The 19741-nt window shown below is 36.6% G+C and overlaps 1 protein-coding gene across 1 annotated transcript in view; it reads left to right on the forward strand.

Moving 5' to 3' along the window:
- Positions 1–19741, forward strand: part of INVS (inversin) — a 166192-nt gene that overhangs the window by 12733 nt on the left and 133718 nt on the right. Inside the window, exon 3 of the mRNA XM_080819610.1 lies at positions 6641–6807. Coding sequence (XP_080675736.1) covers positions 6641–6807 — 167 coding nt within the window. The remainder of the gene's footprint in view (positions 1–6640; positions 6808–19741) is intronic.

The raw sequence follows: 19741 nt of genomic DNA on the forward strand, positions 1-19741 counted from the left end.
GGTAAATGCACAGGGCTCTCTCAGTTACTCTCTTTTTTAGCCAAGATGCTCAGAACCTGATAGGACTCTCATGACTCAGAAACTAGCCATAAAGCCACCATCCCCCTAAAGCAACTCAAAACAGGACCTAAAGGAGACTGAATGCCACTTTCCTCATGGTAAATAGGGGAGACTTGCTTTCAGGTTCCTCAAATACATGAATTCTGCCAGATAGGCAGGCCTAACACCTTGGATGGTGATAACAGAACCCAATTAAATCTTCTGTGTTGGGAATTGTAACACTAGTCACCCATAAAACAAGTGTTTCAGAGGTTGCAGAGAAGGCTGGACGTTTCCCTGTACCTTACAGAAGACTGGGGAAAAGCATAGCAATGGTCCTAAGTTCTGTATCCTAGGAGATACAGTTACTATTAACCCCATAGTGCTGGCTTCACTTTGGCCCTAAGAAGCCTAATCAGTTAGGGTTATCCTGGGATGTGGTGATGGACTCCATTTCTCAACATTTGTTCTTGTGACCACAGTTCCTAAATCTTCTTCCTCACTAAAGTTTTCAATGAGAATTTAAATATGAATCACCATCATCTTGCTAATCCTAGGTCCTCCTGTCTTTGCTCAGCACTGGCAGACAAAGTATCCATAGAGAGTGCGCGTCCTTTGTGAAAGACAACTAGAGACTGCCCTGGTTACTGCGTATGCTCTACAAGTATCATTCTGACTCCAGAAGGGCTCACGGGATGAAAGAAACATGCTCTACCTGTAAAGATGTTTTAGTTTTGTTAGGGAGTTTGAGCTTAAATGAGTCCTTATCTACAAACGCAGTGATAGACTCTCTGGAGTCCTCTGGCTTGGACATTAGAGGCCCTTGTGGAGAGAATGGTAGCTCGTCCTGTTCTACTGCTCAGAAGACTTGTGCACGGGGGCTTCTGTTATCAGATATGTTGAATCAAATGCTGAACTTGCCTCCATCTTCAAAACCGAGACTCTAAAAAGGAACACCTGCCTCCTCCAGGAGTTACACACCAATTGTAAGGCTCTTTCAGATTTCAAGAACAATGACCTTTCTTGATTTGTTACCAGAATACATGGGAACATGGATCAGCAAAGCAAGTTATCTAAGAAACTATGAATTACTTCTGGGTCCTATTATGTCTAAGATTTAAATATATATTATATAATATAACATATATAAATATATATATTGAAATATTTAAAGCTAACACAATGGCTTAATTCTAGGCATAAAACAACCCAGACAGAAGCACATTGCCTTTTCTTCCCCTAGCATTTATATTTCCCTTTAAAAATATTTCATTTGATCAGTTTTCCTCTTGCATTAGCAGAGTTTATGCCAAAACACCTTAAAAGTAACTGGCTTCCCTCATTTTCAACTTGTATCTCACCCTCAACTTATATATGAATTCCTGATTATTGTCCATCATGAAAGTAGCAAAATTTTTTCACTTAAAGTGCAAGCCACGAGGTATCTTTTGTTTTTTTAGGTAAACTTTATTGAAGTATAATGGCATAAATACAGTAAACTTAATCCTTGGTAGTATACATTTACTTAATTTTAACAAATATGGAGTCATGTAATCACCACTATCAAGATAGAGGCAAGTTCCACCACACCCCAAAATGCCTCTCTTTCCCTTTATAATCAGTCCCTCCCCACATCCCAGTCACTGTTAATCACTGGTTTGTTTTCTCTCCCTATAGTTTTACCTTTTCCAGAATATGCTGTATATGAATACCGTATGTATCCTTTGAAACAGAGTTCTTTCATTTAGCATAAAAGTGTTTGAGATTTTTCCTTGTTCAGTAGATCAGTAGTTTATTCCTTTTTATTACTGAGCAGTGTTCTACTGTATGGATGACTACTGCTCTTTTGTCATTCTCCACTAGGACAATGGGGATGTTTCCAGTTTTTAGCAGTTATGAATGAGGCTTCCATAAACATCCAAATACAAGTTTCTATGTGAATATAAGCTTTCATGCTTTTGTTTCTTCTGAGTAAACACCTAGGAAAGAGATTATTGGGCTATGAAGTATGTTTGTATTGGACTTAATCAGAAACAGAGTTTTCTGTAGTGGCTGTGCCATTTTGAATTACTCTCAGTAATATCTGACAGTTTTAATCGTTCTATATCCTCACCAGCATTTGCTATTATCAGGTTTGTTTTCAGTTTTGGTTTTGTTTTAACCATTCCAATAGATATGTGATTTTATCATATTACAGTTTGAATTTGTATTTCCCTCTGTATTAATGATTTGGGCATCTTTTCATAAGCTTATTCGGGGAAATGTTTATTCAACACTTTTGCCCATCTTTAAATTTCATTATCTGTCTTTTTATTATTCAGTTGTAAGAATTCTTTTTTGGCAATGTTGAGTTTTATAAGTTCTTTATGTATTTTGGATACTAATCCTGTATCAGATATGTCATTTGCAAATATTTCTCCCCATCTGTTAGTTTGCCTGTTAGTTTTGTTGACTTATTCTAGGTAAGAGACCTTACCAGATATGTGTTTTGCAAATATTTTCTCCCAATTTGTAGCAATCTTTTTATTTTCTTAACAGTTCTTACAAACAGTATTTTTAATGTGGTGCAATCCAATTTATCAATTTTTAAAATGGATTGTTCTTTGGTATCATGTCTAAGAAATCTTTGTCTAACCCCAGGTCACAGAGATTATCACTTTGGTTTGCTTCTAAAAGTTTTATAAAGTTATAGAGGTGTTACATATAAGATTATGATTGATTTTGAGATAATTTTTGTACATGGTGAAAAGTATAGGTTGAGTTTCTGATTTGTTCATTTTTTGTTTTTGGATATGAATTCCAGTTTTTTCCGTGCCATTTGTTTAAGACTATCCATTGATTTGGCTTTGCACCTTTGTCAAAAGTCAATTGATCATATCCTTTTATAGGTGTATTTCAATGCTCTCAATTCTATCCTATTCATCTGTATGTGTGTCACTCTCTCTCTCTCTCTCTTTTGCTGTTTAACTTAAATTTGAATTTATGGGGATAAAGTTGTTTATAATATTCCCATATTTTCCATTTAATAACTTCAGGCTCCATAGTGTTTTTCCTGCTTTCATTTCTGATATTGGAAATTTCTGTCTGGTCTGTTTTTAGTGATCACTCTGATCAGAGATTTATCAATTTCATTGATATTTTCTAGGAACCAACTTTTAGCTACATTGATTTTTCTCTAGTGTTTTTCTAATTTTAATTTCATTGATCTCTGCACTTATCTTTATTATGTACTTCCTCTGCTTGTTTTGGATTAAATTTGGTCTTCTTTTTTTAGTGTCATAAGATAGAAGTATAGATCATTGATTTGAACTATTATTCTACTGTAATATAAGTACTCAATGTTGTATATTTCCTTCCAAGCCCCCTCATGTATAGAATAGGAACTTTACAACACTAGTATTATTTTCATTCATTTAATTATGTTTTTAAATTTCCCTTGAGATTTTCTCTGTAACTCATGGATTATCTGTGTGATGTTTAAATCCTACATATTCAGTGATTTCCCATTATCTTTCTGTTACAAATTTCTAGTTTAATTACATTATTGTCAGAGAATATACTTTAAATTCACTCTTTAAATCTGTTAATGTTTGTTTTATGACCAGTATATGGTCTATTTTGGTAAATGGTCCCATCAGTGTTTTAAAAGATTATATATCTGGCTGTTGTTGAGTGACACAATCAATATCCGTTATATCCTGCTGCTTTATAGTGGTATTCCGTTCTTTTCTATGCTTGCTGCTTTTCATTTTAGCAGTTCAAGCAATTATTGAGAGAGGGGTATTGACGTTACCAATTATAATTGTAAATTTTTCAAATGTTTCATCCAATTCCAGGAGTTTTGCTACATGTTTTTTGAAGCTCCATGATTTAGTACATACACATTTAGGATTGTTAAGTATTCTTGGTGAATTGATGCCCTTATCATTATGTAATGCTTCTGTTTGTTCCTGGTAATTGTCTTTGCTCTGAAGTCTATTTTATAAGATATTAATATCTGATGTTAATCAGCTTTCTTTTAATTCGTGTTTACATAACATATCTATGCTCATTCTTTTACTTTTAACCTCTCTTTTTTTATTGGTGTGTTTTTTTTATCATTTACCTTTAATGGAATTATTAATGTTAAGAATTAAGATTTCCAGCTTACTCTGCGTTTACTGTTCTCTGTTTTTCAATCCTGTTTTTTTTTCTTTCCTGTCTTCCCCTGAATTTCTTGAATGTTTTAAGTATTCCATTTTAAATGATATATAATGGGGCTATTTGTAACAGCTTTATTGAGATTGACCGTACATCCATACCACACAGTTCACCAATTTAAAATACAATTTAATGGGTTTCCTATATTCAGAGTTGTAGAAACATCACCACAATTAATTTTAGAACAATTACCCACCCCCTTTAGGAAGAAACCCTATCCCGTTTAGCTATGACCCCTTTAATACCTTCCCTTCTCCCCAGTCCTAAGCACTAGATATAGAATTCTTGGTTAACAGCTCATCCCCACCCTTACCCCCAACACCTGAAAAATGCTGTCATTACCTTATCGACCCCATAGTTTCTCATGAGAAATACACTGTTATTTGAACTGTTTTTCCCTGATAGATAATAAATTGTTTCTTTCTGGCTGCTGTCATGATTTTTTTCTTCTTTAGTTTCCAGGAATTTGATTATGATTGACGTAGAGGTTTCTAGGGGTTTATTCTGTTTGAGTTTTGCTCGGCTTTTTAAATCTGTAGGTCTGTGTCTTTCACCAAATTTGCACCATTTCCAGCCATTATTCCCTCAAATATGTTTTTAGCCCTTCATTCTTTTTCCTCTTTCTGGAACTCTGGTGGCATGAATGGTAGGTATTTTGTTACTGTCCCACAGAGCCCTGAGATTCTATGGATTCTTTTTGCTTCTGTGTTTTTTATCAGCTGTTCAGATTGGATAATATTTATTGGTCTGTCATCAAGTTCAGTGGTTCTTTCCTCTGTCATCTCCATTCAATGAGGTTTTTATTTTAGTTATTTTCTTTGCTAACTTATTTATTAAATGTTTATTATTCTGAAATTTTCATTTGGTTCATCTTTATATTCTGCCTTTCTGACTTTGTATATTCTGACTTTCTGACTTTGACTCTGTATTTTCTGACTATATTCTGACTTTCTGACTTTCTGACTTTGTATTTTCCATTTGTTTCAATAGTGTTCATAATTGCTTCTTGGAGCATTTTTATTATAGTTGCTTTAAGATCCTTGTCAGTTAATTATATCTGTATCATCACAGTATTGGTGTCTGTTGATTGTCTTTTTTTGTTTAAGTTAATGTTTTTCTGGTTCTTTGTCTAATAATTTTGGATTATATCTTGGACATTTTGTATATTATATTATGAGACTCAGGATCCTATTTAAATCTTCTATTTAATAGACTGAGGATCTGTTTAGGTTTAGAATGAACTTTCTGTTCCAGTTTTGTGGACTGTGGTTCTACTGTCAAGTTAGTTTTCACAGCTCTTGTAGGGCTTTTCAGTCTGCCCTACCTATGTAATACCTAAGCTAATTTAGAATCTGGGCAATATTCTACCCATAGTTCAATTCTCAAAACTCTTGCACTTTGATTCTGGTTAATTTCACACATGGGTTGTTCAGAGTTGTTTATGACTTCTTGCACCAATTTAAAGAATTGCTTTCTCTAGCCTCCTCTCCATAATCCTCCCTGCTTCTCTAGTCGGGAAGAGGTAAGATACTACTTCATTGCTATCCTTTGCTTAATTCAGGACGTGATAGTTTATAGGGCTCCTCTCCACAGTCTCTGCAGTGCCCAGTGGGGAGGAAAAGAGGTACAGTTTCTTTCATTGTCTGTGCTTTGAGTAGAGCCAGGGGTAAGTGCTCCAAGGGCTACCCTCTTCCCAATCTTTTGACTGGAGAGAGCAGGCTTCCAGGAGAATTTTGTGTCTGCTCTTTTGTGTTTCTGGTTGTGGGCTACTCTAGCCCCCAGATTGTACTTAGGAGGAAAAAAAAAAAAAAAAAAAAAAGAAAGAAAGGAAGAAAGACAGACAGGAAACTCACCATCAGATTGTTCTGAGTCCCATAGTCCCTAGACAGTTTGCCTTCTTTTCTCCACCTTTCCTGTACTTTGCCTGGGGTTTTTAGTTGTAATTAGCAGGAGAATCAGGGTAGTATGCACTGCTCCATAGTGTCAAACATGGGAAGCCAATCATGATTCAGTTTTGTATTTCTCATAAAAACATACCACAATGCTTAGCGTTTAGTCTCTGAAAGAGAGGAGTGAGTGAGGAAAACAATTAGGTCTATATCTCACAATATTAATTCAGCATAACATATAGTAGTTAAGAATATGGCCTTTAGAATCAATTACCAGTTTGAATTTTAGCTCCACCTACTTTCAGTGTACTATAAGCAGGTTACTTAACTTCTGTGAGTCTCAGTTTCCTATAAAATGGGGATGGTAATATCTATCTCATGGGGTGAGTAAGTGGCAAATTTCATGCTTTTAGCACAGGGCTTGCTAATAAAGTTAGTAAATGTAACTCCTAGTTATGTTAGTATAACAACAGCAGTTATCGGATATCACTATCTGTTTCTTGCACTCATAGGAAACTCTGCCCTTAAAGACAAAGAAGACCAATTTGGGAGGACACCGCTTATGTATTGTGTGTTGGCTGACAGACTGGATTGTGCAGATGCTCTCCTGAAGGCAGGAGCAGATGTTAATAAAACCGACCACAGCCAGAGAACAGCCCTCCATCTTGCAGCTCAAAAGGTGAGAAGTTAAATTACTTTGAAGTGTAAACCTTTTGTGAGGTATTTAGAAATTGATTAATGGAACTATGCAATTGACAGATGATAAAGAAATCTTAAGTATGTGACTCTTAGTTTTATGTGCTTTCTCTAAAAACAGTCTAAACTGCAGAGAATAAAAGTAGGTAATCATCAGTGGCTCCGTTCATTTATCCAACCAAGTTCTTTGAGCAATGGAATTCATTTTATGATCTAAGATTGAGTCAAGGAAAAGGAATCAAAATTGTATGTATAATATGATTAAACCATATTACATAATCAATTTATGCATGGGGGAAAGCAAAGGCCAGAAAGAAAAACACTAAGATACATATTTTTTTAAAGATTTTATTCATTTATTTGAGAGAAAAAGAGAGAGAGAGAGAAACCATAGAGGGAAAGGGAAAGGGAGAAGCCGACTCCCCGCTGAGCAGAGAGCCCAACATTGGGCTTGATCCCAGGACTGTGGGATCATAACCCAAGCCAAAGGCAGACGCTTAACTGACTGAGCCACCCAGGCACCCCAACACTAAGGTATTAATAGTGGTTGGGTTTTAATGTTGGTAATATTTGGTACTTTTTACTGTTTAAAAATTTTCCCCTGACAAGTATTAATTACTTTTACAACAAAAACTTACTGTCTCTCTTAAAATATGGGCATTAAGAAGCATAAAAGAAATTCATTTTCGGGGTGCCTGGGTGGCTCAGTGGGTTAGGGCCGCTGCCTTTGGCTCAGGTCATGATCCCGGCATCCTGGGATCGAGCCCCGCATCGGGCTCTCTGCTCGGCAGGGAGCCTGCTTCCTCCCTTCTCTCTCTGTCTGCCTCTCTGCCTACTTGTGATCTGTCTGTCAAATAAATAAATAAAATCTTAAAAAAAAAAAAAGAAATTCATTTTCTAAATGTATTTCAACTTTTTAAAAGTCTAAAATTATATTGCCAGTAAAAAGGATTTCAGGTTTTTTAAAGGTATTGTTAAGAGCTGAGATTTTTAAGATAAATATATCAAAAAATTAAAATGGGAAGCTTCTATATTTATTGAAAGACTTATTTATCTGAAAATGATTTTTCCTTCCATAAAATTATGGTGTATAAAATATATTTCCAGTGCCTGATACTTTCCTTTTTATTATTTTAGACATATATTTTTGGAATAAAAAGCAATAAAAATTAGATCCAGCAGAGACTATTAGAGTTATTTCCCATTAAAAAATGTGAACCAGATATAGCTGATTAATTGAGGGGTTAGAAAAATACCTTTTTCATTAGTTGAATACATAAAAAGAGACTGACATTAAGATAGCTTACTGAATATGCTAGTTACATGCTGTGATCAGTTAGGTCTGTCAGGTTATTCCCAAAGTTATTGCTCTTGAATTTGCTTTTCATTATAGTAATTTTTAAAAAATCTCCCTCATTTTCAATTTCGGTTTTAACTACTGTGTAGGTATTTATAACCTTTCACCTAGGCTTGTCAGCTGTTAAAATTATTCAGGAAGGGTAACTCCATTTAACTTGTTATCATTTAAAAGTAAACATTTCAGATTAGAAATAGCCCCAGTATTATGAATTTGATACACTTTGGATTTTTCATTGTGGTTCATTTAGGTTTAAAACCCAACTTCAGAAATATAGGTTGGAGGAACCTAACTTCCCATCAGGTGGGTCACGTGAAAAAACTGGGGATTGGAGTTGATGAGCCTCCAGTCATCTCTGTAGAGGTAGAAAGTGACCCAAAGGGGAGAGAAGGGGTCAGTTGTAAGTCTCTCTACAAGATGCGGTACATTGTTGTCTTCTGCTTTTTGTTTCTCCTTTATTTTTTTAAATTGTGATTTCCTACACCATCAAAGTATAAATAGAATTATGATTTACATGTCACAATTTACATAGCTGATTCCATAAATAACACGTTTCATGGTCTTTTGACTATCTGATAATTATACATTTCCCCCTTTCTCTATGTTGTGGTTTGTTTTTGCATATTTGCCCAAAGTGGCAATCTATCTTTAGGCTAAACTAGCACTAGTAGAATTTCCAGAACAAGGGTGGTCATAAACCTTTAGTACTGTACTCTGTCCAGATCAAAACTGGGTATTGCATTTCATTTTGTGCTTTATGCAAAAGCACTGTTATTTTCAAAATCAGAGATAGTATAGATCCAACAGGAATAAGATTGTGAAGAGTCTAGAAGTAACTCTCAAAGAAGAGTTGGAGATATGTCCCAGGTCTATAGCACACCCTGCCTCTGAGCAGACACAAACACAAATTCTCTTTAGAGAAAACATCTTCACCCTAAACTTCCAGCATTCCCCCATATTACATAGACCAAACAAGATCTCACAGTGAAAGATCCCCATATGTATGAGGAAGCAGTCTATCACAAATGAGAGTCAGCAGAAACAATAAACAAATTTGATTGTGGAGTCGCGGGATCGAGTCCTGCATCAGGCTCCCTGCTCGGCAGGGAGTCTGCTTCTCCCTCTGACCCTCCCCTTCTCATGCTCTCGCTCTCTCTCTCTCTCTCTCTCTCTCTCATTCTCTCTCTCTCTCTCAAACAAATAAAATCTAAAAAAAAAAAAAAGAAAAAAAGAAACACAATGTAAAATAACGACTGAATGGTTAAACATAGAAAAGAAGAGGGGTACCTGGGTGGCTCAGATGGTTGAGCGTCTGACTCTTGATTTTGACTCAGGTCATGATCTCAGGGTTGTGGGATCAAGCCCAGCATCAGGCTCCACACCTGGCGTGGAGTCCAGTCGGGATTCTCTCTCTCTCCCTCTAGTCCTCCCGCTCCTCTGGCACCTCTCTCTCTCTCTCTAGAAGGAAGGAAGGAAAGAAAGAAAGAAAGAAGAAGAAAAGGAAAGGAAAAGGAAAAAGAAAAAAAAAGTGAGCAATAACAAAAGACTTTCATGACTAGGCATCAGTTCTGGCCATGACCACTTATTTTAGAATAACCCACCTGCCAAAAAAATTTCTAAAGACTGAATAAAATATATATATACATTATTTGAAGGCACTGAGAACAGTCAGCATAAGCCAGGTCTAAGAAATTACAGTCATTCAGAGAAGAGAAGCATGAGGAATGAGCACCACATTTATCCGGCTGTATCCTTTAAGGCATCTTCCAAAGAGGAACGCAAACGAATACAACCCTAGCAGGAAGCAATTATCTTGGTAGGCTGAGAAATCGCAGGTAGAGTCTGGCATTAGCAGTGGCTGGAACGTGGAAGGGCAAAATCCTGGAGCGAAGGGAACTACAGAGAAGGAACCCAAAAATCTGGGTACAAATTCCTTGCAAATCATTAGCAGATTCCTAGACTGTGCTTGTGCTGGGTGAGGCTCAAAGAAACCCAGCAGTAAACAACAGCTGGGAGACTAAACAGCTAAGCAGAGAATGTTTTAACATTGTCCTGTATTTTCTTTCCAGTGCAAGTCTTTAATACATAACAAGTTGATTTTTGTGTAGGGGTCCATTCTCATTTTAAATTATATGAATAACTCATTTTCCCAGGACAACCGAGCTCATTAATTTGTAGCCAAGTCTGTGCTCTGTGCCAGTACCAGGGTTTTGGACTATGTACCTCCTGTGGTTTTTTGTTTTGTTTTGCTGTTAATTATGGTTTTGAAATAAAGTCCTAATACAAGGGAGCTACTTAGGAAATTTGAAAATAGAAAATACACCATTGAAGTGCTTTAGGGAGATGAATATGGCAACTAAAGCTCTTTTAGAAGAGGAGATACTTAGAAAGTTATTACAGTTCAGTCCAAGAGAGGAAGAGTTTGATCTAAAGAGATACATTGTAAAGGTAGAACAGTTCATTCATTAAGTAGTTGCCATATGTCTACTATGTAGTAGTAGGTGTAGAGGATCACCTAGGGGAAATATTAAAAAATGAATCACATATTTGTGCTGTTAAAAAGTACTCTCCATGCTGGTCTGTATTAAATTTCCATTTGTCTTTGTTTAGTGAACATCTCTGACATATCACATATCAAATATTCTTTCCAAGTATTGTCTTTCTCACTTACTTCTGTAATCTGTGAACTCAGAACTGTGCTATTTGGGTAATCATCAATATTCATATATGTGTGCATGGATGCATTCATTCAACATATGTTCATACTGTTACTGTGTAACAGGTGCTGTGCTAGGGCCTTGGAATACAAAGATGAAAGACAGGATTCCTGCTCGTAAGTTGCTTACAAAGATCATGGATAAAGATATCAAGTGGTAATTAAAGCTGGCCTGTCTCCCTTATATATCAAGTGTTTTTTAAAATATCAATAGCCATGCCATGTAAATAGTCATTTATTACTACTGACCTGAAGATCAGCCATTCCCATGTTATTTATTATGTTTTTGCTTTTTTGTGATAGTGAACTAATTATGTTATCTTCCATTCATAGTAGGAAAAACTCTTGTTCCCTTGGCATTTTGTTCATGTCTCCATTAGAGGCCCATTACCTTATTTTTTTTAAAGATTTTTTTTTATTTATTTGACAGAGAGAGAGATCACAAGTAGGCAGAGAGGCAGGCAGAGAGAGAGGGGGAAGCAGGCTCCCTGCCGAGCAGAGAGCCCAATGTGGGGCTCAATCCCAGGACCCTGAGATCGTGACCTGAGCTGAAGGCAGAGGCTTCAACCCAATGAGCCACCCAAGTGCCCCTCCATTACCTTGTATTGTAATTATTGCTTACTTGTCTCTTTCCCACTAGACTGGATCTCTAGGCAAGAACCTTGTTTTATTTATTTTTGAATTCCCTAGAATCTAACACAGTGTCTGACATGCTTTGGTTGAATGAATGAATACACTTAAGGTTACTTATATAGAAAGTCATCACGAATACAAATGCTAGACATTTGTTTATTAGAAACATTTATCCAGTTTTAAAATACATATATGGGAAAAACTTATTGAACCGTGCTGATTGGCTTAGTTATTTTGACACATACTCAGTACTCTGGAAACAAATTGCTTTTAGTCCAAGCAGCTAAGAAAATGGTACCCACAAGAATAAAATTAATCTCAATATACTGAACATCTGTACCTAATTTGTTTTTCATTTGTACCCTCAGTATAATCCAAGAAAGTAATCAGTCATACCTTTTCTGGGTTTCTCACAAAAGATATCTAATTGTTAGAAATGTTTTCCTCCAGGGAATCTACTATTTCTCTGACTTCCACAGATATATTTATTTGTTAATAAGGATAAAAAAGCCTTAGCAATCTTACTAAATGTTAATAGTTATGCATTTTTAATCCTCCAGGAGGTTATTAATTTGGCTTCAAGAAGATTAAAACTACCCACTCTGAAAAATTATATCATGTCAAACACAAAATCTAAAGAAGCTTCGAACTGTGGTTGTGTTGTGTGTGTGTTCTTTTCCTTTTAATTCACCACAGAATTCTCAATTCATCTGTGAAAACTGAATATTAATCTTAATTAATATTCATTTTTGAGATATGCTGTTTCTGTGTTAATGACATAAAAATTAAAGGAGAAGAGTAGAATACCTCTAAAAGTTTTCAGGAAAACTTTAATATCAGGTGACAATATTAGGATATTGGATTGCCTTATTTTATACACACTCACACTTATACACAAACACAGCAAACAATCCATCTCCCAGTCCCCTGTAACTCTGTATTCCTGTGTGTATATGTACATACACATACATATGTATATATACACTTATATTTAACTCCCTCCCTACCGCATTAACCTATATTCCCCGACGAATGCGTTTGAAGGCAGAGGCTATGTCTTATTTGATTTATTAGTTACAGTCTTAAAACTGACTCAGTTTTAAAAAAGACTCAGTTCATGTTTAACAAATACATGAAGGAATGAATCAATCAATAAATTCGAACATCAGATAGATTTGTTATGAGTGGTATGATCTTTAAAACTATTGAAGTGTAAATTAGTTGTTATATTTATTCCTTTTCATTATCCATTCCACCCCCTTATAATTTTGCTAGCAGTATTTTACAAGACTCTGTGAACTTAATTTCCCATCATGTACAACTCTTGTATGCCTCAGTTTCTTCGTCTATAAAAATAGGATAATACACTTCTCCCTGTCTACTTTTTAGGAATCAATAGATGTCACAGATAAAATGGCCCTTCAGGATAGCCTAGTCCAGTTTGTTGCTGGATGAAGAAACTGAGCCAATTCTCCTTTCAATTCTCTTTTCTTGGTAAATTATTCATCATTCTTTTTGCCTTTGCCAAAACCTGAATGTTTTTTGTCTTATTTTTTAAGGTTTTTACTTAAATTCCCATATAGTTAAGGTATATTAATATTAATATTAGGTTCAGGTGTACAATTTAGTAATTCAACACTTCCATACATCAGGACAAGTGCTCTCCTTAATCCCCATCCCCTATTTCACCCATCCCCCCTTTCCCCCTACCCTCTGATGACCATCAGTTTATTCTCTATAGTTATTAAGAGTTTGTCTCTTGGTTTGCCTCTCTCTCTCTTTTCCCCACTTTGTTCATTTGTTTTCTTTGTTAAATTCCATGTATGACTGAAATCATATGGTATTTGTCTTTCTCTGACTTGTTTCACTTAGCATAGTACTCTCTAGCTCCATCCATGTTGTCACAAATGACAAGATTTCATTCTTTTTTAGGGCTGAGTAATGTTCCACAGGGTGTGTGTGTGTGTGTGTGTGTGTGTGTGTGTGTACCACATCTTCTTTATCCATTCATCAGTCATTAGACATTTGGGCTATTTCCATAGTCTGGCTATTGTAGAGAATGCTGCTACAAACATTGGGGTGCCAACAGACACGTGAAAAGATGCTCAACATCACTCATCATCAGGGAAATGCAAATCAAAACTACAATGAGACATCACCTCACACCTGTCAGAGTGGCTAAAATAAATAACACAAGAAACAACAGGTGTTGGTGAGGATGCAAAGAAAGGGGACCGTCCTACACTGTAGGAATGCAAGCTGGTGCAGCCACTGTGGAAAAGAGTATGGAGGTTCCTCAGAAAGTTCAGAATAGGGCTACCCTACAACCCAGCAATTGCAATACCAGGTATTTACCTAAAGAATACAAAATACTAATTCAAAAGGATACATGCACCTCGATGTTTAAATTAATTATTTTAAAATTATAGATAAGAATAGAGAATATCATTAGAAATACTCAGAGAGATAAAACTGAATATTTTGTATGTTTCTTCCAGTTTTCTTTAATGAAATAAAACAGTATAGATGCACTTGAAGTTTTCTATTTATCCTCCCAAATCCCATTCCCCTCTTTTTCTATGTTCTCAATCTATCTTAATTTTGGTGGTTTCAATTCCCATGCATATTTTTCTACCTTTATTTTATATGGATATAACCATAAACAATATTATTTTGCATTTTAAAATCCTTATATAAATGGTATTAGACTTTGTGTCATTCCCCAACTTGCTTTTTTAACTTAACATTATGTTTTTGAGATTTTGATTTTGAGGTATATGTTGAATATACTTGATTTTGAGGTATATGTTGAAATGTGTAGCTCTGTTCCCAAAAGATTATATACAGATGCTCAAAAGACACATGAAAAGGTGTTCAACCTCATTACTAATTAGATAAATGCAAATTAAAGCCACAGTGAGATACTATACAACCATCTGAATGTCTAAAATGAAAAGGTCTGATAATACCAATTGATGGTGACGATATGGAACGACTGGAACATTTATAGTGAGAATACAAATTCATTAATCTACTCTAGAAAGCAGTTTGACTCTAACAAAGCTGAACACACACACACACAAACACACACAGAATCATCGCAATTCACACTCCAATCCCAGTAATAACTTGAGAGTTAAGTGCGTCATTCTACCAAAAGGCACGTATGAGAGTGTACCTGATATCGTTATTTATAATAGCAAACACTCTTAGTAGCACAAACCACTCAAATGTGTATGAATAGGCAAACGGGTAAATAAACTGTGATGTATTCCTACAACAGGATACTACACAATAAAAAATAATGAACTACTGATACATTGCACCACATGAATAAATTTTGTAGACCTCCCTCATGTTGAGTGAAAGAAGTCAGCTATTTAAAAAAAAAAAAAAGAAGTCAGCTATTTATACAAATTTTAAAAACAGCCAAAACTATATGGTGATTCAAATCAGGTTTTTGGTTACCCAGTATGTAGATATTAACTAAAAAGGGGCATAAAGGAAGCTTTCAGGCATACTGGAAATGATCTATATCTTGATCTGTGTGTTGATTACATAAAAAGTTATCAGTCTGTATACTTAAGATTTTTTTTTAAGATTTTATTTATTTATTTGACAGACAGAGATCACACGTAGGCAGAGAGGCAGGCAGAGAGAGAGGGGGAAGCAGGCTTCCTGCCGAGCAGAGAGCCCTATGCGGGGCTCGATCCCAGGACTCTGGGATTATGACCTGAGCTGAAGGCAGAGGCTTTAACCCACTGAGCCACCCAGGCGTCCCTGTATACTTAAGATTTATCTGCTTAATTATATATATAAATATATTATGCCTCAATTTAAAAATTGTTTACAAAAAACCAGTAAAATTCCAGAAATTGATGAGTATTATTTGTAGATAGGATGAGGAAGAACAGAATCAAGGATGGCTTCTGACCTAGGCATTGAAGCACTTTGGTCACATTTCCCCAGTGTTAGCTTCAGGGGCTCTAGGAAAGGCCTATAAACTTGAGCTTGCCTCAGAATCACCTGGAGGTGTTTAGTATGTACTTCTAGGCTTCTCTGTGGCTGTGTTCACTCATTAGTTCCTTTTAAAATAGAGGTTAGGATTCCTGGTTTTCACCCAGGTGGCCCGCGTTCGACTCCCGCTGTGGGAACGCCCAACTTTTGGGGCACCTGGGTGGCTCAGTGGGTTAAAGCCTCTGCCTTCAGCTTGGGTCATGATCCCAGAGTCCTGGGATGGAGCCCCACATCAGGCTCTCTGCTCGGTGGGGGGCCTGCTTCCCCCTCTCTCTCTCTGCCTGCCTCTCTGCCTACTTGTGATCTCCGTCTGTCAAATAAATAAATAAAATCTTAATAAAAAAATTTACTAAGTGCCCACTCTACCACAAACTATATAGCCAGTGGATATCTGAAGAATAAACAAATGAGGTTTTTGCCATTTGGTATGCTTCTAAAAGAAGGCACCGAAAGACATTCATGATGCCCGCATTACTTAGAAATGTAGGGAAGTCTGAGTGTATGAAACCCTTACGTTCTGGAATGTTAATGATCTCTCAAGGAATCTCTGGACAGAGATGGGTCGTGTGAGACAACTCTTAGAGTTTGCCCCATTTTACTTCAAACCTAGCTAAGCTGCCTTTTCTAGGCAGCCAGAAAGTCCGAGGCTAAAGAATCTTTGCTTCGGTACATTCCAATTTCTGAGGTTTCCAAATAAGCTTCAAGTTTGTCCTCTGAGTATTTAGAAATTATCTCTAAACCTACCCTCTGGTTTTCCAGTTTAGAAACTCCTTCCTTCCTTCCTTCCTCGTTCCCTCTCTCACTCACTCCCTTCCTTCCTTCCTTCCTTCCTTCCTTCCTTTTTTACGTGGCTCCATGCCCAGTATGAAGGCCAACTCAGGGCTTGAACTCATGACCGTGAGATGAAGACCTGAGCTGAGATCAAGAGTCAGACACTTAAATGACTGAGCCACCCGGATGTCTCTAGAAACTGGTTTCAGATATTTAGGATTATATATTCAAGAGCGTTCCAACAAATCCAGAGTTGGTCTGCTTTTAAATAAATCTGAGAATTGAAATCAAGCCTATCTGTCCTTTAATACTTTCATGATAGTTAATGTATGTCTACTTGCATGGATGAATTTTGTAGCGACAGAGAAGAACATGTCAACAAGTCTTGGTTGAAATCACTACTTTGAATTTTTCTAACATAATTCAGTTAAAAAAAAAAAACAAAAACATTCATTTAGTTCCATGGCGCTTTATGGCAGTCAGAACAGTTAAATATTATCTTTCTAAGTAAACTGATGTATAGTTTGACTGAATTCTTCTAGGTCACTTTGATACTTGTAGTCAGGAATTACCTTGTTTTTCCAATTCCCAGCTCAGTGCTCCTAATTATGCTCCACTGAAAGAAAACTTACGTACTTTTGGGAGGCTTACTTTCTCAGTCTTCTGATTCTTCTGACCTAGAGTCATTCCCAAGTCCAGTTTCCCAGTCAAACCTCCAAAGAAGTACCTATGGGTTTCCTTCTTGTGGGCCAGATTCAGAACTTTACGCCAGGCTTCCACTTCTTTTTCTTCTTCTTCTTCTTTTTTTTTTAAAGGCGGAGGTGGGGGGATCCTAAACAGGATCTTGCTCAACGCAGAGCTGGGGGAGTGGGGGGTGAGGGGTGCTTGATCTCCTGACCTTGAGGTCATGACCTGAGCTGAAATAAAGAGACAGATGCTTAACTGAGCCCGCCAGGCACCCCCAGAGCTTCCTCTTTTACATTAGTATTTTACCTTAGTGTTATGATACCTCTCAGACACAGCAGAGCAGCCTTGCAGATTGTATTTTAAAATCCATGTGGCTCACCGAATTTTGTTTTGAACATGTTCCTGTTTCCTGTAACCATGGTCATTTTCTAATCATCTTTATCTCTTTGCTGACCCCCAGTTTTACTAAGTCATGAAAATACAAGCATCTGCTTTCTATGAATAGATTAGAGATCCCCACAAGCCTAGATTCCCATGGAAACCAATCAAAAACTAAAAGGAAAAGAAAGAGTATATATTGAATTTCCCTGAGACCTGCAGCTTGTTTTTCATTAGACTCATGCTGATTTCTTTTAAACTCTGGGCACAGGGCCAGCGAATATTTTTACAGCTGATAAAAAGGAACTTCAGATCCATTTACTTTTCATTTAAACTTTTAAAAATTTTGTGTATAACATCAATTCCAAAGGAAATTTGAGCATTAATTTGATAATTGGCTTCTTATGCCATAGGATTGTATTTGTTCATATAATTTTCCCTTATTTTTTTTTAACCTTCTTATATTTTACTGTTCAAAAGAGAATGAGAGGGAATCAGGGGGTCTATTATTCCTACAGTATGAATGTTGTCAGCCCCTGGGAACAGCATTTTCCCTATGACCAATCATAGGGCTCTTTATATACCTCCTTTGACTGTTAAGCTTTTACAGAGCCCAAATAATCATTTACTAATATGATAACAGAAATTTAACCAAAAGGCCAAAGTAAGGGGGATCCAGAAAGCCAGGGAGGAGGTGACTGGGGAGAGAGGGTATAAATTTAAATAAGGTAATCAAAATAATTTTCATGAAGATAGTGACATTTGAAACAAGGCTTGAGGGAGGTGAGGAAGTTAGCCATGTGAATGGCTGAGAGAACTTTCTTTTGTTCCTGGCAGAAGGAAGAGTTAGAACGAAGGCCTCAAAATGGAAGCATGCTAGAATGTTTGAGGAATAACAATGGAGCTAGGACTAGCATGGTTCTAATGAGTGAGCCAGGGGAAGCGGTAGGTAATGAGGACATGGCAGAAGTGGTAGCCAGGTCCTATAGGGCCTTTTGGCCATTGTCAGGAATACGTTTTTGCTCTGAATGAAATGAGGAGGCATTGGAGGGTTTTTTGGGGGTGGGGGGAAGGAATGACATGATCTGACATATATTAATAAAATAATCATCGTAGCCCAGCGAAAACATTTTTCTGCAGGTTTATTATTATCTGTGTCTTTATTCCTTCTTCATGTATGCTCTCAAGTCTCTTTCCGGTCCTGATCCCTTTTACCAACTATGCATACACTTGCCGAAACCCCTCACCTGGAATAGAATACAACGCCGCTCTGATGAGCACAGAGTACGCCATGATTTTCCTCATTACCATTTGGACAACCAAATGCAGTTGATTCCTGTTGAAGATTTTTCAAATAAAACTTCTAATTTGGGGGCACCTGGGTGACTCAGTTGGTTAAGCATCTGCCTTCAGCTCAGATCATGATCCTGGACTCCTGGAATAGAGCCCCGCGTTAGGCTCCCTGCTCAGCAGGGGGGTCTGCTTCTCCCTCTCCCTCTGCCTCTCCCCTCAACCTTGTATTCTCTCTCACTTGTTCACTCTCTTTCCTTCAAATAAATAAATACATATATAAAATCTTAAAAAAAAGAACATCTAATTTTGCTTTATGCTTATTACTGCTTAAACTAATTCTATATTCATGTTGTTGTAGTTTTGGACCCAAATGTAGCATCTTACTGCATCCGTATTTACTCATTTATTTGAACTCTCCAGACTTAGGTAGAGTTTAGCATTCCTTTCCTTGTTCCTCCAGTACCTGGTATGCTGAACCACTGTTATATCACGTATCCCTCTGAAAAATATTTATTTGTTTACACATTTTATTTCCCCTCAATGAGCATTATAATATCAGCAAGAGTGTGATAGTCATATTTTTTATTTCCAGTGCCTGGTACTTAACCAATGATTAATAATTGGTGAATTGAATTGGGTTCATCAGATAACTTTTTCAGGTCCTCTTGATTCTTGAGTCTGTCATTCAGTATAGTTGTCATCTCTCCCCCGTATGAGTCACCAGAAGTCTCATCCTAGTCTTTGATATCGAAATAGATCCTGCCTGCAGAAAAGCTTAAGCATTGAAAACGTTACTACTAAAAATAACTTTACCTATTTAAAAGATTGTTATATTCTTTCCCTCTACTTGTCTAAACTATGTCATCAGTGGTAATTAGGCCTCTTGAAAAATTTTATTTACTCTATCAGAGTCCACTTGTTCACCATTCCAGTTCTGATGAGTAATTCGTTCATTTGTTCACCAAATACATTTTTGGTATTTAATCTGTATCATGTTACACTATCATCTTGAAACATTAAAATCAACTTTTGTCTAAATATTTAAAGTCTTTCAGATATTGAATC

Source organism: Martes martes (genome assembly GCF_963455335.1).
Source record: "Martes martes genome assembly, chromosome: 12".
In the NCBI taxonomy this organism is placed as follows: domain Eukaryota; kingdom Metazoa; phylum Chordata; class Mammalia; order Carnivora; family Mustelidae; genus Martes; species Martes martes.